The sequence below is a fragment of the Condylostylus longicornis genome, unplaced genomic scaffold, assembly GCF_029603195.1.
Source record: "Condylostylus longicornis isolate FDR11 unplaced genomic scaffold, ASM2960319v2 ptg000047l, whole genome shotgun sequence".
Lineage (NCBI taxonomy): Eukaryota > Metazoa > Arthropoda > Insecta > Diptera > Dolichopodidae > Condylostylus > Condylostylus longicornis.
In genome coordinates, this window is record NW_026578016.1 from 546,772 (window position 1) to 568,990 (window position 22,219).

The 22,219-nt window shown below is 23.5% G+C and overlaps 1 protein-coding gene across 4 annotated transcripts in view; it reads left to right on the forward strand.

Annotated features, from left to right (window-relative positions):
• LOC129610700 (dystrobrevin beta) overlaps window positions 1-22,219 on the forward strand; it is a 115,971-nt gene that overhangs the window by 82,455 nt on the left and 11,297 nt on the right. For 2 of the 4 annotated variants that reach the window (XM_055523354.1, XM_055523355.1), the window contains exons 3-5: window positions 15,244-15,329; window positions 15,404-16,194; window positions 16,334-16,931. In XM_055523354.1, the coding sequence (XP_055379329.1) occupies window positions 15,244-15,329; window positions 15,404-16,194; window positions 16,334-16,931 (1,475 nt within the window). Of the gene's footprint in view, window positions 1-15,243; window positions 15,330-15,403; window positions 16,195-16,333; window positions 16,932-17,154; window positions 17,305-20,370; window positions 20,476-22,219 lie in introns of those variants that run through there. The other 2 variants (XM_055523352.1, XM_055523356.1) reach the window with 2 other exon arrangements.

The window sequence follows — 22,219 nt, forward strand, 5'->3', positions numbered from 1 at the left end:
ATATTTACGAAAATAGATTTCATCTTGTAAAATTCTTGTAAAATTTTTTGGAAATTGTTTACGAAATTTAATTTTCTCTTCATGTGTACCACCAATTCTTTTAATTACTTGAGCAAATGATTTTTCAAAAAGTTTTTTAATTGCAATTTGTTTTTCTTCATCCTCAGGTTGTGAATAGACACGATAAAATTTTGCCATAACAACTGGACGAAAATATTCTAAAATATTTGCACATTTTGATTCATCAGATTTTGCTAATTGTATAAATCTCCATGCTAAATAATCAACAACATATTTTGTATCAGTTTGTCGTATTAATGTTAAGGTTTCTTTAACTAAACCAAAATTTTGTACATGAATTTTTGGATGTGTTGCATTCAATGGTATATTCCAACGTTGAAATATAACACCAAAAAATACATCCCAATCAAAAAATGGTATTTCACGTTTTAATTGCCATAAACTTAATGTTACATCTTGTGATGTTTCCGGTGCATTACGAAATATTATTTTAAATTTTTCAAAAAAATTTTCAATTTTCATTGCAATATCTAATGCAATTTGTATAGGAACTTCAAAATTAACAATATTACGTCGTACCTCTTCAATTTTTAAACTTTTTGGCATATGATATGGTGGTCGTAATACAACAATATTTGAATTTATTTCAATTTGTAATAAATCAAATTCAGCAATTTCAATTAATTCAGCTAATAATTTTGCTAATACACGATTATTAATATAACGTCCTGTTTCTGGCCAATATTTAATAAAATGTAATACATCAACTTGTCGAAATAATTCTTCGATACGATCAAATTTACATGATTCAAAAAAATTAAATAATTTCCATTCGGCAACTGTTTTCGGTTGTTCATATGTAAATAAATGTTCTGTTAATGTTTCAATTCTTTCATATTGTGCAAAATATGTTTTATTTTCACGTAATTGTAAACGACCGCATGCATATTCAGTAAAATTACTACACGGATTAACGGTACGATCGGTTTGTCTTAATGCATTCGCGACATATTCACGTAAATAAAAATCACGAAAATATTGTGATGTTTCTGTAACATTACGTAATAAATGTCCACCTAAATTACCACCACTAAATAATGAAAATAAATACCAAATAAATATTTTAAGTTTTTCCATTATTTTATTTTTTTTATTTATTTATTTATTTTGAAATAATTTTAATTTTAATTGAAAATTTTTTAATTAGAACTTGTATTTTTGCAATTTTTACATATGTAAAATTAATAAATTTAAATTATTAATCGATTCATTTAGAATTTTCGGCGAAATTAATTAAAATTAATTAAATTACTTAATGTTTAACAAAATGATTTTTTTTTTGTATTTTTGTTTAATTTTCGATTTTTTTTAAACACCACTCTTATGTTTTTTGCATTTTTTAGTTTTCATATTTTTTCTTTAATATTTTCTATTTTTTCTATTCTTGATTTTTTTTTTTTCAATAATTTTATTCAAATTTTATTGTAATTTTCACACATTTTTATTAATTAATTTTTTTTTTATTTTTTTTTGAATTTTATAACTTCCTTTTGGAATATTTTCGTTGTAAAGTTCCGTCGTTTTTAAATAAAGGATCACCGCGGTTTTGTAATTTGTGTTTCTTTTTTTTTTTAATTTAAATATATCACATCAGCAGCTCAAAATAAACTAAACTTATTTATTTGAATTAAATTTTTTATTTGTTATGATAAAATAAAATTTAATATAAAAAATAATAAAAAACAATAAAATAAAATATTTAATAATAATTTGTTTTTTTTTTTATGTAAAAACTTATTTAAAGAGATCACTTTTAATATTATATGTCCGATTTATATGTATGTATGTATAATATAAATACCATAAATATAATTTATAATTTTATACGTAAGTAAAATATATTTTTTGATTTTTTTATTTTATTATTTTTAATTTTCAATTTGCAAATCAAACAGAAAAACATTGGACATCAGTGAAGATTTTTACCTAATAACTAACTAAACTATAAAACTAAAAAAAAAAACTAAAATATGCGACCCTAAAACATAAATTCCAAAATGCTTCCATAATATAACAGTTTCGTTTGTAATTGTAGAAAAACAATGAGAATAAAAAATAAAAATAACAAACATATATTTGATTTTGTACAAGTGGGTCCCGATGAGCAATTTACATAAATTTAATTTAATTTTTTTTTTTATATTTTTATTATTTTGTTTTATGACATCTTTTCCATAATATCATATACGAGTATGTATATAGAAATTGAAATACGCAACTTATACTTATTTTTTTTTATTAAAAGTTCTTATAATCAATTTATAATATAGATTAGAATAATATTATGAAAGTTTTCTAGAAAAGAATACTTCACTAAAATTGTATTACTTAAATTGGAACGTTATTACGTTTAATCGATGCAATATATAGGGGGCGGTATATCATACATGTATGTGGGTAGGGAATTTATGAATGTAAATCAATACATGGGTACATATAACAGTTTAGTATATTTTTATTATATTATCATTATTTCTTAGTTTCCGTAAAATTTTCAAATTACAAATAATTTGAAAGTAATTTTCTCTCAAGAAGTATTGAATTTCGTTTGAAATCTAAATTAGTGTTTTTAGACCTTAAAATTTATTTCATTTCCAAGTAGGTATTATTGAAATTTTAATTTAATTTAATAATTTTTTTATTATTTATGATTTAATTGCTTCAAATGTTCTTGTTTGAATTGAAACTTTGTGTCGTAAACAACTCATTTGACAAATTTTAAAGAACGAATATAATTATTGTTTATTGGGTTAGTAAACACAATAACAATAAATATACATAGTTATGCAAAAGAAAATTTAATAGTTCAACATCATCAATATTAGGATCATCATCAATATCATTATTATTATTATTATTAATAATTTTCATCATCACTATTATAGAAAACAATATTCATGAATATGAGAGCAACAGTATTATTATACAATATATACATAATATAATACATACATTTGTATTACAACAACATATCACATAACTAAACATATACATGTTACACATGTATGTACACAATTTATATTAAATTTTAAGAAACAAGAAAAAAAAAAAATAATATAGGGGTGAAAATTTTCATTATTCTCTCATGTATTGTTCTTGTTTTTATCTTAATTCTTGTTATTTTTTGTTTTTATTTTTTTTTTTTTTGGTAATTCTCAACAAATACATTAACAATTACGACCTTGAGTGCAACTTTGACCGCTATAATACCGGAAATATGAAAAGCTTTTTTTTTTTAAATAAATTTCATTGGTTTTTGTTGTTGTTGCTTTTTTTTTATATATATTATAAGTGAATATTAGAACACAAAATTCTGAATGGAAATTTATTGCGATTTTGAAATCAATTTTTTTTTTTTTTGTATATATACTCTTGTTAATGTATTCGATTTAATTTTATATAAAATGCATATGTACGTATTGTATAAATATTTTGTTAATATATTTTTAAATATCCTAATTCTTAGTAAATAAAAAATAACATTATGTTGAATGTTATATGTACATAATACTTACATGTTAATAAGATGTGAGTATGTAATATTGATAATGTAAGCTGCACATAAGGTTTATTAATTTTTATTGAAAACATACACGAGCACCATTGTTACAAAAATTATAAAGAAAAAACAATAACAATTATTTTAATTTTTTTTTTTTCAAAACATAACCTCAAATAAAATGAAATTTATTTTGAAATAGAATTTATTTTTTTTTTTTTCGTTTTTTTTTTTGGGGGTTGAAATTTTCGTTTGAATTCAATTTTTCCTTCATTTGTTTTTATTATATTTAAATTTTATAATGCTTTTGTTATAAATTTTATTAAATTTATAAAGTGGGTTTTATATAGAAATACCCGCTTATTATGTATACTATGTATACGAGTAAATAACAAAAAAAAAAGAATATAACAAAAATATTCTAATTTGAAAAAGAAAATAATATTATTAAAAATTCAATTTTTTTAACGTGGAATTTTATTTTTAGAAATATAGTTAAGCTTGAATTTTTAAATTGCCTGTAGAAAAACTATAAATTCAGAATAGAATTTAATTTTTATTTTGAATAAATACAATTTGCCTATATGCGTTCCTTTGTTTCGTCATCAAAATTATTACAAGAAATTACGTGGGTACTTTTTCAATTGGAATTTCTACAATTACAAAATATTTGGTTCCGACACATGCTGGACTTATAACTACTGTATACATATAAAAATATTTCTAACATTTAGGCTATAAACTTTTTTCTCAATAATGTGCTTTGTTTCAATGCTTACTCGCTTGGTGATCGAAATATGTTTTGTCATGGCAGTAATCATAAATACGATCTGGAAGTTAAATAAATTTTGGTAATTCAAATAAAAGTATCAAGATGGTGAAAGTAGTATTAGTCTTGAGGAGGTACTTCTATTATAGCCTGCGAAAGTACGATGTGAAAATATTGACACTGTCGTAGCCAATAACAAAAATATATTTGAATTAAGCAAAAATTTCAATATGCCTGTGTACATTTGAATATATGTTTACAATTAAATGCAAATGCAAACTTTCCCGTGTCATCATCTTGTAAAATAAGTCACCATAAATTGATGAGTTTATGGTTTCATTTTCATTTAGTTTGTTGTTTTAATAAAATATTTTGTTTTTTTTTTTTTTACTTTTCAATTCGTATCATATCCGGAGAAAAATGAAACCAAAAATATTCAGTTGCTAATTAACAGCTCTGTCGTGTATTTCGCTATTTCATCTCACTTTTTTTCAGTTCACTTTCAAATCAGAATTTATCCGTTTTTCTAATAGATATTTAATTTTTCCAATTTTATTTTTGTAATTTTTCTCAAATTATCAACTGAACATCTCAGCTTCAAAAAAAAAAAAGAATATTATACTCACTTTCTTTTTACTTCTTCGCGAGTAAAATAGCGAGATACACTATCATGATTCTCTACCCTCATGTCTCCGCCAGATACAATACAAAACACATTTTCTTTCTCATAAATTCAAAAAGAAAGAGAAAATTTATGTATAAGATATAAGGATGCAATTTTATGAGTTAAAGAGTTTTTACTCTATCATCTATCAGAGCATCACATTCTTAATTATTGTTTTTCTTATAAATTTACTCTTAAATTTTCATAAAATTTGAGTATTGACAAAAACAAAAAGTATTTTCCTTCAATAATATCGAACCAATTTTAATCTTAGCTTTACATTTAATTTTTAAAAAATAGTTTTTAATAATTTGTCAACTAATTCTATTTAAAAGCATTTTTTTTTGTTTTGCAAAATTATAATTCCGATTCCAGGAAGTAGAATACAAAAATATTGAATACAAAATTATTCTCAATAAAATGAGAAAAAATTACATACATACTATACATACTCGTACATACTATATTAAAAAAATATTTTAATTTTTCTTTGATATTTTGTTATTTTAATTTATTGTTATACCGTATAACAAAATTAAATTTTTAAACATAATATGAAAAAGAAACCAGGCTTTTTTTTTCAAAAACAGCAAGAGGCACTTCAATTTTTTGACGTAAACCAAAAAAAAAAAAAAATTTTTTTTTTACGTCGCATATAAGATAAACGTATGTGCTTAAATTGTACTAAAATGGTCAATAAACTTATTTAGAACGGACTGACCACCTAATGATATTTTCTAATATCATTTCACTTGTTTTAAATTGTTATTATTTTAGTTATTCATTTTTGTTTTTTTTAGTTAGCATTTTTGTTTTTTTTTGAAAATTTTTATAATAATTTTATAATGTAATTCAAAATGATTTTGATTGAGTGAATATATTGCTAAATACGCGTTATTTATAAATTGTAAATTGAAAATACTAAAAGAGAAGTATACATACTAGGTATATAAAATTTTGACTGACATTTTTATTTTGCGGTACCTTTAGTTTTATAACAAGTTGACAAAAAAGAATTAAATATTTTCGATTGAATTCATTTAATACAATTATTATTGTCCGAAATCTACTATTTTATACAATTTCAATTAAATATTGGGATGAGAGGTGCCGCTTCTGTTATATTATACAGATTAGTATGGAACTACATATGGAATTCAACATATACCTTCTATAGTACTTATATAAATGGAAAATGAAATTGTTTTGTACAATATTTTCATTGAAAAGGCTTAAATATTATAAAAGATTAAAGAAAATAAAATGAATGAATCAAAAATTTAATAAAATAAATCAAATTCAATATGTGTACATAGTATAAAATATATTATTGGTATAATAATTTTTTTTATTTCTATATATACTACATACTATATATATATATATATAATTTCTATAAAAAATATTATATATTAAATATAATAATATTTTTGATGTTTTTATTGATAATGATTGTGATAACGATGATGATGCTGATGATAATGATCATGGCTATTGATAATTTTAATATAAAAAAAATAAATAAGCAAATGTTGCTGAAATGATGACACGATTTATAAATACAAGCTTTAACTTTGATCAAATACACAGCAAAAATAAAAAAAAATTTTTTTTTTTATATAAGAAGCTTTCATTTTAACCCCCATATTATTTGTTTTTTCATTTTTTTTTTTTGTTATACTTAAGCTATATGTTTTATACACGTTTATTTATAGTTATTTATTATTTTTATTTTTTTTGCCTTTTTATTATATTTCGGTCCTTTTTATGATTAATAAACATATACACGTACAATTGTTTATTTATTTAATGATTATTGTTTTGTAAGTGTAAATATAAAATATATAATATTAAAAATATTGTGTTCAATTTATATACACATATATATAATTCTATAAATATGTTATGTAGAATACGTAGAGTGTTATACGTATGTATATATTATGTATATATACAATAATATGTTAAAGATTTTATATGAAAGTTAAAAAAAAAAATGTAGATATTTTTTTTTTTTGAATTGAGATTGCAAGTGTTGCAGATTTAATAAAATTATATTAAATTGAAAAGAATCGGGTTATCAAACGTCCTCAAAAAATTAATGTCATCATCATTATCATCAGCAATATCATCAGCTCTAATAACTTTAACGGTATCATTATATGTATGTATATAAAACAAATTGGAATTTTTTTTTGTTTTGTTATATTCTTTCTCATGATGATTTTTTTATTTTTCATAAAGCCTGGGAACATTTTCATATATTTTTTTTATATTCTTTCTTGTTTTGCTTTTTCTTATGTACATATACCCGTGTATTTAAATTCTAAAAATAAAAATATTTTATTTGAAGTTAATATTTAAATGATATATGTATATACAACATACATGTGTTTAAATAATTTAATAAACAATTTAAAAAACAATATTTTTCACATAATTAATTGTATTTATAAATTAATTGAAATTTTTTCTTTTATATAATATATGATTTTCGATATATGCAGAATAAAAAGTGGAAGTTAAGTAGATTAAAAGATTGAAGTGTATGATTTTTCTAAAAAAAAAAAAAAAATCAGAAAACAAAAATATTGAATATAAATTAATAAAATTTAAAATAAATGTGTATAACACTTTTGCAAAAATTCAATTGTATACTACCGTCAATAGTATAGCGACAAGTTGCAGAATTAATAATGAAAATTTTGTTATCCCTATACACATAGATGGTTTTGATATTTTTGAAAAAATTTAAGAATAAAACTGAACACCATTTTTTTTGTTCAGATATTTTCAAAATTGTATAAATTCAATTTCTGTAAAATTTTTTAATTGGTAATAATGTTGGAGAAGCTTTTTCGAAAATATTTGGAAAAAAATGTGCAATTTGTAGTTGGTGTCTCTAATTGTACTTCTATAGAGTATACATATTGACACTACTTGTCAATAAAAGAAAAAATAAGATATCGCCCCCTAGAAAAAATAAGATATTGCAATTATCTTATCTTTTCAATGTTTACACAAAAATTACTTATTATTCTAATATTAACTTAATGAAAAGAAATAATTAAACGTCAGAGTTAATCCGCAATGTAATATAATCATGTAATTTAAAATTTTTTTTTCAAATCTATAAAATTTTTAAGAAGTTTGAAGGGTTAGTAGTAATTATTATTGCAAGAGCTAAGTAAAATTGTTCTTATTTTCTTTTATCCCCTCATATTTAGTTTACGCCTATTGATATACAATTTTTTTTCTTTTTAAGCACTTTAAAATTATTCGTTGTTTTAAATAAAAAAAAAATTTGATGTGGTCAGCACATAACCGACCGCATTGTATATTGTCTAGTTAAGTTAAAGTGTTACAGAATATTATAAAAATGTCTTTTAAATACTTCTTTTCAATTTTTAGGACATTAGTAAGCTTATAGTTAATATACCTAGAAAAATGTAAATTTGGCTCTTAGTAAAGTTTCGCTTTGTGCTACCCGAATTCCCTGAAATGCCCGCCAGTTAGTTTCGGTAACAACCAGAACTCAAATATCAAATTTCAAGAAATTCCATCAATTCGTTCCGTAGATATGGTGAAAAATGTAAAATCGGCCCGCAAATCAGTTTTCGAGCCCTGATATTTCCAAAAAATTTACATGTTCATTGCTTTAATACGAGCAATTCAAATATTAAATTTCAATGAAATCGGTTGATTATTTCTCTTTATATACACAAAAATGTATATTTGGCCCGTAGTAAACGTCCAGTTGCTGATGCATGATTTCTTCCAAAAGTTAGGAGTTTTCGCGGACGGTCGAACAAAGCTCATATATGAAATTTCAAGTAAAGCGGTTAAATATTTTCTTCAAAATAGTAAACGTCCAGTTGCTGATGCCTGATGTATTCCAAAAGGATAATATTCATAGGATCTAGGAATTTTTGCGGACGGTCGAGCAAAGCTCATATATGAAATTTCAAGTAAATCGGTTGAATATTTTCTTCAAAATGTTCAAAAATGTAAAACAGGCCCGCTAAAAAGTGCAGTTTCCGAGGCCTGATATATCCCAAAAGTTGATCAATCCGTGCCATGGTGGAAATAAACTTACATATAAAATTTCATCAAAATCGGTTCAGCAGAACTTGAGATACATGCGTGCACACACAGACCGACAGACCGACAGACCGACGGACCGACAGGTTGCCAAAAATAGTTTACTTACACTTCTCTACTATGGAGAAGTGCATTCCCACCGAAAACTCGATATGCAAAATTTTGTTGCCATCACATAACCTACCTATTGTTTACACAATACGGTCGGTAATTAATTATTTTAACAATAGCAAATAATAATCCATTCAATATTTATTTAATAAACAAAAAAGTGGAATAATTATTTTTTCACATTTCAATTAATCAATTGAATATATTTATAAATTAAATTTAAGTTCCAATAGCAATTTAAAATGATTAAAAATATTTATAGTTTAATCAAAATAGTATAGAAACTCATTTGTTCGCATAGAAATTTTCGCTTTCATATCCGAATAAAGTAAGATTTTAGCGAATTTTTCTTTTATTTTTATTTTTCATTCATAATATAAACTTATACACATTATACATCAGTATGCCTATATATAATATGTATTTTATCAAAATATCTTATCATTTTATAAAATTACAATTTATTTATTTACAAAAACAATTTTACATCCCTCTCAATTCTATTTCATTGAATTTTATTATTAACTATAAATAAAAAAAAAAATTTAATGACCCTAACATAAAAATATTTTATTATGTATAATTTACTCTACACCTTCTTTCTATTACTCAACCCCACACGTATGTACATATATAGGTACTTATAGATGACTACCTGTATGTGTGTATGAATCCTATATAAAAATTTATCAACAGGTGAAATTGTACTGCATTATTAATGATTGTAAAGTGTAAAAAAATAAGAATAGGAAAAAAAAACAAAATCTTGAATTCATTAATTATTTACTAGTATATAAGAGATAGTTCATGTAATTCATGAGTATACCGCAGTTATACATACATACGTGGACATACTTATGTATATATACATATATGGATTTATTGAATAATTTTTAACATATTGTGTATACCTTTGGTATTTATGCACATATAAGATTACGTAATTTGATTACAAAATCGATAACTATATTATATAAAAATGTGCAATATATATATATATTGTAAACATAAAATAGGCTATATTCACCACAAGTGTGGTGTATAAATACAAAATATTTTGTAAGTTCCTATACTGTTCTATAGTTTCTATTTAAAGAAAGAAAACTTGTTATTTATTCTAAAATAATTTTTACTCATTTTTACCGACCGTATTGTGTAAACAATAGGTAGGTTATGTGATGGCAACAAATTTTGCATATCGAGTTTTCGGTGGGAACGTACTTCTCCATAGTAGGGAAGTGTAAATAAACTATTTTTAGCAACCTGTCGGTCTGTCGGTCTGTCGGTCTGTCGGTCTGTGTGTGCACGCGTGTATCTCAAGTTCGGCTGAACCGATTTTGATGAAATTTTATATGTAAGTTTATTTCCACCATGGCACGGATCGATCAACTTTTGGTATATATCAGGCCTCGGGAACTGCACTTTTTAGCGGGCCTGTTTTACATTTTTGAGCATATTGAAGAACATATTCAACCGATTTACTTGAAATTTCATATATAAGTTTTGCTCTTCCGGCGATGAAACCTCCTAACTTTTGGAAGAAATCAGGCGTCAGCAACTGGACGTTTACTACGGGCCAAATATACATTTTTGTGTATATAAAGAGAAATAATCAACCGATTTCATTGAAATTTAATATATAAATTCCTCGTATGAAAACTATGAACATATAAATTTTTTGGAAAGATCAGGGCTCGAAAACTGATTTGCGGGCCGATTTCACATTTTTCACCATTTTGAAGAAAATATTCAACCGATTTACTTGAAATTTCATATATAAGCTTTGTTTGACCGTCCGTGAAAATTCCTAGCTTTTGGAACAAATCAGGCATCGGCAACTGGACGTTTACTACGGGCCAAATATACATTTTTGTGTATATAAAGAGAAATAATCAACCGATTTCATTGAAATTTAATATTTGAATTCCTTGTATTAAAACAATGAACATGTAAATTTTTTGGAAAGATCAGGGCTCGAAAACTGATCTGCGGGCCGATTTTACATTTTTCATCATATCTACGGAACGAATTGATGAAGTTTCTTGAAATTTGATATTTAAGTTCTGGTTGTTACCGAAACTAACTGGTGAGCCTTTCAGGGAGTTCGGGTAGCACAAAGCGAAACTCTACTAAGAGCCAAATTTGTATTTTTCTAAGTATGTTAACTATAAGCTTACTAATGTCCTAAAAATTGGAAAGAAGTATTTAACAGACATTTCTATAATATTCTGTAACACTTTCACTTAACTAAACAATACACATTGCGGTCGGTTATGTGCTGACCACATCAGATTTTTTTTTTTTCAATTCTTGCCGTACCCTTAATGCAATTAGTCAATAATTGAAGGCGCTATATTAATGGATTTCTCAACACATACTTAAAATATTTGCTTTCTGTTATTGTTTTTTTATAGTCTTTTTGTTCTGGTTTTGTTTTTTCTTTATTTTTTTTTTTTTTTGTTGAGACATTGGCGTGAATCAAATTTCATTTGAAATTAATTAGCAAAATAATTTTGCATAATAAATAAAACATATTACATTTGGGTACATATGAATACATACATTTATGCATATTAATATGTATGTATGTAAATAAGTACTCGTATATATTTGATAATATTTTTACTTTGGAGCGTATTCGTATTTTTTTATGGCGTTAATAATATTATTACATAAACATTAATTGCGGGACAGCTTCCAATTCCACTACAGTTTAAAGTGGACGGATTCGATTAGCTCAATTTAAAATCATTATTATATTTTACACCTCACATCCTAAGTGCAAGTAGCTAGAATACATTTGGCATTATATATTCGGATAGAATTATACATAGCTAAAGAAGTCTAAAACCAAACAAATTTTAATATGATTAAAACAATGGTATTCAAGTTATCAATTATTGTTTAGATTAATTTTATTGTTTCAAATTGATTACTAACATCATCACAATTGGAATTCAATTAATGGGGTCATCAAAATTGTGATATCTTAAACATTATATAGAAACGAATTTTATAAGATCATAGATTATTAAAACTACCTCATAACAAACATGGTGCATTATAAGTGCTCGTATAATCGTATGTCAAGTAAATTTTATGATAAGATATACAAACATTAAATACTTAGATACATACTTAACATGGGGGGTAATAATTGCTATTTTATATGACGAATAAAATTTTTAAATTATTGCTTAAAAATAATAAAATAAAAAATAAAATTTTTAGAATTTTTGCGGTTTGTTTTTAAGGAATTCAAGTGTTATTGCCTCAGTACTAATTTTTTTTTGAAATTTGAGATTTTTAATTGCACATTTATAAAATATTTAATTTCAATATTATTTTTTTTTGACCAGATTACCAGAAATTTGATTACTATGCAATTTGGAAATAAGTATAAATTATTTGTTAAATAATATTATGCAATTTTTGACTTGCATTTCTATGTAAATAAGTTCTTGAATTTTGAAATGAAATATACAAAGTAAATTATGTGCACCTACATACACACATGCATACCTTTATTTTAAATATTTTATATTTTGTGCATTATTGGTATCTGTACTTTGTTTTCTTGTACTTAAAATAAATAGACTTGAAAATGTAAATAGTGCAGAAAACTGTAAGAAAAAACCCTAAGTATAGCTAGTGTTTTATTTTTCATCCATTATTAAAGAAAATTATTTAATATGACCTTGTATGACAAAATAATTGAAAAGTAAAGTTAATAATGTAAGTCATTGACCATTATGTGTGTGGCATTGAAAGGGTTTATTATAAATTTTGTATAATAAAATATAATAACAAAATCCAAGCTATTACTGTTCTACATGTAAAGTATATGTTAAAATATGGCTTACTAAATATTTTACAACGATGTACAGTGTATTTTTTTTTTGTGATTTGCATACCCTCCTTCTATAAACAACATAGAAAAATGCCTGCGCATACAATGCATGACGTATACTCGTAATTATGCCTATTATAATTAACTTTAGACAAAAAAATTATACACATAAAAACCTTGTTGTTTTTATCTATACTTTAACGTGCAATTTAAATTACGTGAATCAAATTCAAAAATTTTCAAGTCTAATTAAGAAAACTAGAAGATTTGAAATACGCAATTACAGAGCGCATCGCATACAATAAGGAAGCTTATGTGATAACACCAAATTTTGCATATCGAAGTGAATATTTAAATTCGTGGTATTAAAACAATAAACCCATAAATTTTTAATCTTTAAATTCTTTCGGTAATCGAATTAAAATCGCTGACTTTATGCATTTTTTTCATATCTACCGTAATAAATAATTGAAGGAGATACTTGAAATTTAATATTTGAGTCCTGGCTGTTACTTAAACTATCTGGTGAACTTTTCAGAAATTCAGATGTCATAAAGTGAAACTGTGCTAAGAGCCAAATTTACATTTTTCAAGGAATGCTAAATAAAAGCTTACTAGTAAATAAAAGGTTAAAACACATACGTAGCCGTCATAATATACATAGTGGTCCATTATGTGCTGACTATATCCGATTTTTTTCTAATTTGATGGGTAAAAAAGGAGGAGAATACAAAATTAAGTGGGAAGTAATCCCAATTAAAACTTTAATAGAATTGGCAAAGAAGCAAAAATTTATTGTACGAGTAAATCACATTAATGTATTTATCTATAGCATTAAGGGTACTTATTCAATTGTGTGTTTGTATAACAATAACACTAATAACATTGTTGTGATTCTGTTAAAGCTTTAATATTTGAATGATTCCATATTTTCTGGTAATAATTTTCACTTTAATAATTTTAATAAGAAACTATATATACGAACCTAAAATTTTTTTAACTTATTTTATTTAATTTCTAATTAATTTTTAATAAATAATAATTAAATTTTATATTTAATTAAAAATATAATATTGGCATAAATATATTTGTTAATATTTTTCTATTAATTATTTTGTTTATTTTGCAAAAAAAAATTTTACGAGCAATTTAAATAATTTAATTGTGTCATTTTGGAAAATAAACTATTTTTTATTACTATGGCTCATGATAATCCATTATTTCGAATTTTAAATACTTTATTATCTTTTTCATAAATATGTTATAGAACCATAAAAATCCCAATTAATAAATATTATTCATCACCTCAATATTGCATTATACTTAAACAGTATAGTTTTAAATAAATTTTCTACATAATAACAATGATAAATTAAATAGAATTTATTACTCCCATATATACATATATATGTATGTATGTTTAGTATAGTGTTATTTTGATAGCATTATAATGATTTTATTTTAATTAATATTTAATTACCATATTTTTTATTATACCATATGTACTGGGAATATTTTTAATTATATTTAATTTGAAATTATGTCAAAATTATTCTTATATATACAAAAATACAATAAAATTGATTAATAATTAATTGCATTATAATTAGAATAATATCATTAAATATTTATATAGAATTATTTTAAATGACTGTTGCAATATAACAATACAACAAGGATACTAATAATAATTATAAGGATAATAATATTATGCATATACATTATTATTGCATTAGCATAAAATATTCTATTTTTCGTAAGTTATGGAAAATATACGATAAGTGAAATTGTCAATATTAGCATAATCAAAATAAGTAAATGAATAAAAGACATTAATCGGTTTTAATATCGTATTTGTAATAAAGAGATGCCACTTATAAGTTACTTAATTAATTTGAATATAAAAATGGCATACATTGCGGGGTTATTACTTTAATTAAATATTAATGCTTTAAACAACAACAAGAACCTGAAATTGAATAAAATAATAAAATTGAATAAACTAAAGAGTAAAGTAAGGTCATTCCAGAAATTCGTAAAATATTCTTATTAAGTTTAAGTTTTTTTTTTAATTTAAATAAGATTGTAATTTAATAATTTTTATAAATTTTAAAAAAAAACAACATAAAAAATTTTATTCACCAAGTTATCTTTGCTTTATTTTTCAGTGATAATTCTGGCAAAATTCGAGTTTTTTCAATAAAAGTTGCATTAGCAACAATGTGTGCAGGAAAATTAGTTGATAAATTAAGATGTAAGAAAAACATTTAATTTTTTTAATTTTAATAATTTGATTAAATGTTTTATTTATCCCTATATATATTTTAGATATCTTTTCACAAATATCAGATGGAGCTGGTCAATTAGTACCTTGGAAGTTAGGTGAATTTTTACGTGAAGTTTTAGCACTGCCTGCCGCTGTCTATGAATCTCCAACATTCCATTATAAAGAAAATTTAGAAGAAGAAATTTTTCCAGCTGAAAATAAAGTAACTGTTAATGATTTTATGGCAACATTAATGTCAGAACCTGGTCCATCATGTTTAGTTTGGTTACCATTATTACATCGTTTAGCAACAGTTGAAACAATTGTTCATCCAACAATTTGTTCTGTTTGTCATAAAGAAAATTTTACTGGTTTTCGATATCGTTGTCAACGATGTCATGCTTATCAATTATGTCAAGAATGCTTTTGGCATGGCAAAACATCATTAAATCATCAAAATGATCATGAAGTTAAAGAATACTCAAGTTATAAATCACCAAGTAAACAAATTGGACATTCATTAAGAAAAAGTTTTCGTTGTGTACCAGAAAAGACTAGTCAAGTATTGCCCAGATTTCCAGAACAACCAGAAAAAACATTAAATTTATCACATATTGTACCACCATCACCATTACCATCGCATAATGGTTTCTCGGATCCAAGTATTTTAGGTGGTGGTGTTGGTGGTGGTCATGGTGCTGGATTTGATCGTAGTAGTACATTAGATTCACGTGCAACTGGAAGAAGTTTAGATAGTGCCGGTGCATCTTTAACAAGAGTTCAACAAAATAATGATGAAGAACATAGATTAATTGCTAGATATGCTGCAAGACTGGCTCAAGAAAATAGAGCGGTATTAAAAAAATTTATATTATTTAGCTATATAATATATTCTAAAAGCAATATATTCTTATTATAATAAATAATATGGCTTTCTAAATGTGTTAACCTTACTATAAATGTAGATTAAAATATGAAAAATTTCTTTTTAGCCTGGTGCTGGTGTCAATCAAAATGAAAATGCTTCCATTGCAACAGATAATTCACGTGCACAACGTGAATTAATAGCTCAATTGGAAACTAAAAATAAGGAAATAATGAGAGAAATCGCTCGTTTACGAAGACAACAAGAAGCCGAACAATTAAATCAAGAGAGTCCAGCTTTAATGAATGAATTAAGAGCTTTACGTCAACGTAAAGGTGAATTGGAAGGACATTTAGGTGCATTACAAGATTCTAGAAGACAATTAATGGTACAATTGGAGAGTTTAATGCGTATGCTAAAAAATCAACAAACATCATCTAGTCCAAGATCAACACCCAATTCTAGTCCACGTTCTGGTAAATCACCACCAATACCATCAAATCAACAACAACAACAACAGCAACAACAGCAGCAACAATCATTAGGTAATTCATTAAGAGCTCCACAATCATTACAACACCATCAACAACAGCAACAGCAGCAATTACATCAACAACAACAACATATTTCATCAAATAATCCAGGGGGCTTAGAAAATAATTCAGCATTAAATCATTTGGGTGGTGATGTACGTTCTGCATTCAGTGGTAGTAATGGTACTTCAAGTAAGTAAAAATCATATGAGAAATCAAAAAAAAAGAGAACAAAAAAAAAAAAGAGTGTTACCACCCTATTTTTATATTTGCTAGAAAGAAACAGAAAAATTTTCGTAGTCAAATTGAATTATATAAGTTTTTTTTTTCGTTATTTTTTTTTTTCTCTTTTTTTTTTTTTTTGTTTTTATTTCTATGCAAATTCGAAACTGAAAAAATAAACTTATTTATTTAGTAGACAATTTAAGGGGAATGCAAGTTTTAAGTATAAAATAATTGGAAATACTAAAATTGTTAAAAATGTGAAAAAAATAATTATGAACCAAGAACAAAAAAAAAGTTTTTTTTTTTTAATATAAAAAATTACATTATTTAATTATTTAAGAAATTGGAGTGAATTGTAACAAAAAAAAAAAAAAACTAAATTAAAATAAAAATAAAATTTTAAATTCAAAATTTTTATTTTTTTTTATTATTATTTTATTTTTAGTTTAAATTTTTGGATATTTTTATTTATTTAATTCATTTAATCAATTCATCATAGCAATCATTCAGTTAAATAATTTTTTAATATAAATTGTAATTAAAAAAAACAAATACATTCACATCTTAACAAAAGCTTCACATTTCCAAGAATAATTTATGAATTTATAAAAGGTAGACCACTAAGAGGAAGGATAAGTGAGAATTATTATATCGAAAATTTGAATATTCCACCGAATGTGAATAATTTTTAAAAATTATTGAAGATCCTAATAATACACGTGGTGTAGCATTGTATTTCAAAAGTATTTTGGACATAAATGTGCACCAGTACATTTTAAACACAAAAACATTTAAAATTAAACCAGTTTTAATTTTTTGTTAAGGTAATATAATAATATTGTAAATTGTATTGGAAATCATTCTGATAACTTGAAATGTTATGTTATGAGAAAACATATGATTGTAAGATCTATGTATGTATGCATTTAATTTGAAATATTTGACCCACTTAAATTGCAAGGAAGTTTAGAAATACTAAGAATTCCAACTAAATTGTCAAAAAACAGTATAATTTCGGTTTAATTTCGGTCCCATATTGTTTAAAATATTCTATTTTCCTAGATGATTCTATTTGAAAGAAAAAATAATTAAACCTATGTTTGACTTCAGTATTGAAATGGGTATCTCGCCCTTTCATCTCATTTTTTACTCATGTTAGCAAATCAGAATTTTCTTTTAAATGCATATTTTATTTTTCCAATAAATACACTAATCTTTTCAATTAGATTTTTACATTTTTTCTTAAATTATCGACTGAACCTACTATCACCTTCAAAAACAAAGTAAATAATAATAATTATTAAATTTTGTATAGGTTTTACATTATTATTGGATTCGTTAAAATATCTTAATAAATTCTGACTCCTCTTAGAATATTTAGAGATTTAAATAATATCGGAAGTAATTATTCGAAATTTCTAATTTTTAAATTTAATTCGCTATTATTTTTAAATTTGAATTCTTAATTTTGCTTATATTTGTGTATTGCCAAGTAACCACGTTATAATTATGGCGTATTTTGTTTTTTCGATGTTAGAAAAATTATTTTATTGCCGGATGAAACATCTTATTTACCTTTTTTTATTTCAATTCTATATGTTCTTTAGAAATATAATAAGTATTATATGATTGTAAAAATTGACTTTATAATTATTAACTCATAACTCTTATTAACTAATCAATAAAGCTTTTAAAAATTTTTCTATTTTCAATATAAAAACTAGGAACAATTTTCAAAAAGTATGTCTACTACTAATAATGCATACATAATAATTATTTCCATTTGTGTTATAATTCTGTAAAATTATACTTTGTTTTCAGATATTCCTCCCGAAATTATGCAAATTAAATGATTTAAGTACGCTGACATAATATGAAAAAACTGTAATAAAATTCGCCTAATTTTATGCAAAAAAAATCCATTTAATATTTTATTAATTACATAGCTATTTTATTATAACCGTGTGAACGTATATTCAATACGGTAATTTGTTTTACCGTTTATAACACTAAGAAATAATTTGAGTATGTTTTTGATTAGTGTCGAATTCGAAGTAAATTAAAGAACGTCCGTCCGTCCCAACAATAACTCTAATTAAGCTAACTTCACCAAATTTTCTTAAATGATTTGTAATGATAAATACCGGGATCTCAAATTATCTGGTAGATACCGTACAACTTTAAAAGTTATTTGACAATATTTCAGAAATTATTAAAGTTATAATATCAAAATTTCGAAATATATTATTAAGGCCATTATGAGTGATAAATATTGTTAAAATTTCTCGATCTCTTTTTTGGTAGCTGCCATATTACTTCGATAGTTATTTGGTTATATCTTAGAAAAACCATTGTAAAAACAAGACTGAAATTTTTCATAAATTATTATAGTATGGCAATTATTATTTCCATGCGAATGTATGTTTAAAGGATATTATAAATTTGTCAATAGGTCTCATAGAGTTGACAACATCAACTCTATTTTTTCTCGTTTTTAAATATTTTTTAATTATACGTGATATTATTTTTTAATAAAACATAATTTTTTTTTAAGAAAATAGTATCAATGCAGTAAAAAAAAATAAACCTGTTATACATGACAGCAAAAATGTTTTTGGAAATCGAATAGAAATCTATTATATCTTAATTGCTTTCTCAATTAAGTTAAAACGCCTTAAATTTGTTGAGGAAAATGGATACTTTTCCTCTCAAACTCCTTATTACGAGTATAATAATAATTAATAAAACAATTTTATAACTTCATATAATTTACATATCTACATATAATTTAAAATTTTAATCTGTAATACAAAAAACAAATTTAATATCATCGCATATAACAAAACGCATTAATCATCTCAAATTTCTTCATTAACATATAATTATTAATTTTTAATTTACTCTTAAATTATAATTTTGAGAAAAAGGGAAAAAAAAAACGAACAAAACCGGAAATAATAAAATTTGTAAATTTACAGTACTTGCATCCTGCTGTATTTTATTTTCTTTTGTTATTTAAAAAAAAATTCTAAAAAAATAAAGTTTTTACAAAAAATTTTGATTTTAATTTAAAATTAAAGTGAGACTTCCATCTTTTATTTCAATGTTTACTTATATATTAAATAAATATATAGACTGTTATACAATATAATATAGCTTAGTTAATTATAAATAAAATAATAAGCTGCTTAAGTAAATTAAAATTTTTTATTTTAGCCTAAATTTTAACCAAAAAAAAAAAAAATAATAATGAAAAAAATATTATTTTTAGTTTTTAAGTAGAATTGCCAATTATTTTTGTTAATTTTCTTAAATATCTGGATTCTTATAAGTGTTGATTTTTTTTTTTATATATTTTTTATTCAAAATTAAAAAAAAAATCGAAAAAAAAAAATAATAATTCTAGATGGACAACAATGTATAAATTCTAGAAATATCAGTTCAGATTTACATTTTGCAACCGATTCAATAACTTCGGCAATGTCATCATTAGTTCATGAACTGAACACAGGTTAGTATATTAATCCAAAATATGAGTAAAGCTATAAATTATCAAAAAAGAAAACAAAATTGAAATTTTTTTGATGCTAAAATAAATAAAAAAAAATTATTGTTTGCCCTTTTTTCTATTACAACATTGTTTTAGGAGCTTTAATATAGCGAGGCTTTATGATCTCTGCATTTCTCTTTAATTTCTTTAATTTTTCTTGTAATCTTTAAAATATCTTGTTAAATTTTAAATTAAAATTTTTTTTTTATTATTTTAAATGCACAATTTTATATTTTATTTGAAGAAAAAAAAAAAATATTTTTATTTTTTAATTTTCTCATAATTTTTAAAAATCTCGGACTATTGATTTAAAGCACTCTAAATGTAAGTATAAAGGAAAAAAAAAATTCATTTTCATCTATGTTGTAATTATTGTTTCTTTTATTAAAAATTTTATTTAATTTTTAATATTAATTTATTTAAATTTTATAATTGATCCTTAGTATAAATTTTGTGCAGAGTTCTTAGTGATGCGCAATTCCTTAGTCTTAAGATTTTTAAAAAAAAAAATATCAAAATGACTGTGTAGCTCAGTTAGTAAAACATCCGCCTAGAAACCGGTAGGTCACTGGTTTGGACCCAGTTCGAGGAGAAAGGTTTTTTAATTTTTCTGCCTTGGTTCGTTTGTGTGATTACGTCATCCATCTTTTCTGCAGTTGTATGAAGGAATTTGCATCATTTAATTTATTCTTATAAGAACTAATAATAATCTTATAAGAACTAACTAATGATAAAAAACTTTTGCTCATTAGTAATTAACATGTACCCCTCGCTGTAATAACAATGTACCTCTCATAATTGAGTTTTCAAATATTATTAAAACTTATTTAGAAAGACAGAAATATTTTAGAATACAATTATTTTACTCACTATTTTAAGACCCCAATTCTACATGGAATGTTTAAATTTTAATTAGTAAATTGTAATTGATGTTTAAAATTATTGAAAAGATCAAAAATTTGTTGCGAATATTAGCGTCTTTTCAGAAAACTTTTAATAATTGCAATATGTAGCTTGTTGTATCTTAAGAAGTAAAAGCCAAATCTGTTCTACAACCGCTTGTTAGAAAATTTATAATCATGAATCAAAAAATTTGTTGAATTCGATCATATTAATATCTTATTAAATAATTCACTCCTAATTAAAAATTGTTTTTTTTTTTTAATCAAAAACTATTTTATAAGGTTAATTTGCCATACCAAAATACAAATTTTGTTCTTTGTATTTCACTCATCCTAAAAGTATGCAATTTTTTTTTTGTTTAATAAAAACATCGAAAATAGCTCTATTGCCAATTACCATATAAATTCTTTACTTTACTTATTAATTTATTTAAGGAATTCATATTAATTTAAAAGAAAAATAGAGAAATTTTTAAAATTTTGAGATAATAAATTTTTTAATTTCAATAATGTTACGTTTATCTTAAATTTTAAAAGGTAAGAACATGAAAAATAGTAAACTGCGAATATGAAATATGAAAAATATTGGAAATTCGTGTAAATTAACAATTTTATTCCAATCAAAAATATTTTGTGTCCCAAACTAAATTAACTTGTATAAATAAAATATACCATTTAGGAATTTTAAAATTTAATAAATTAAATTCACTGCTTTGATGTAAAATTAATTATTATATTTTCAGTGTAAATAAAACATTTTTCTAATTTATACAGAATAGCTCTAATATGTTCCAGTTTTGCTT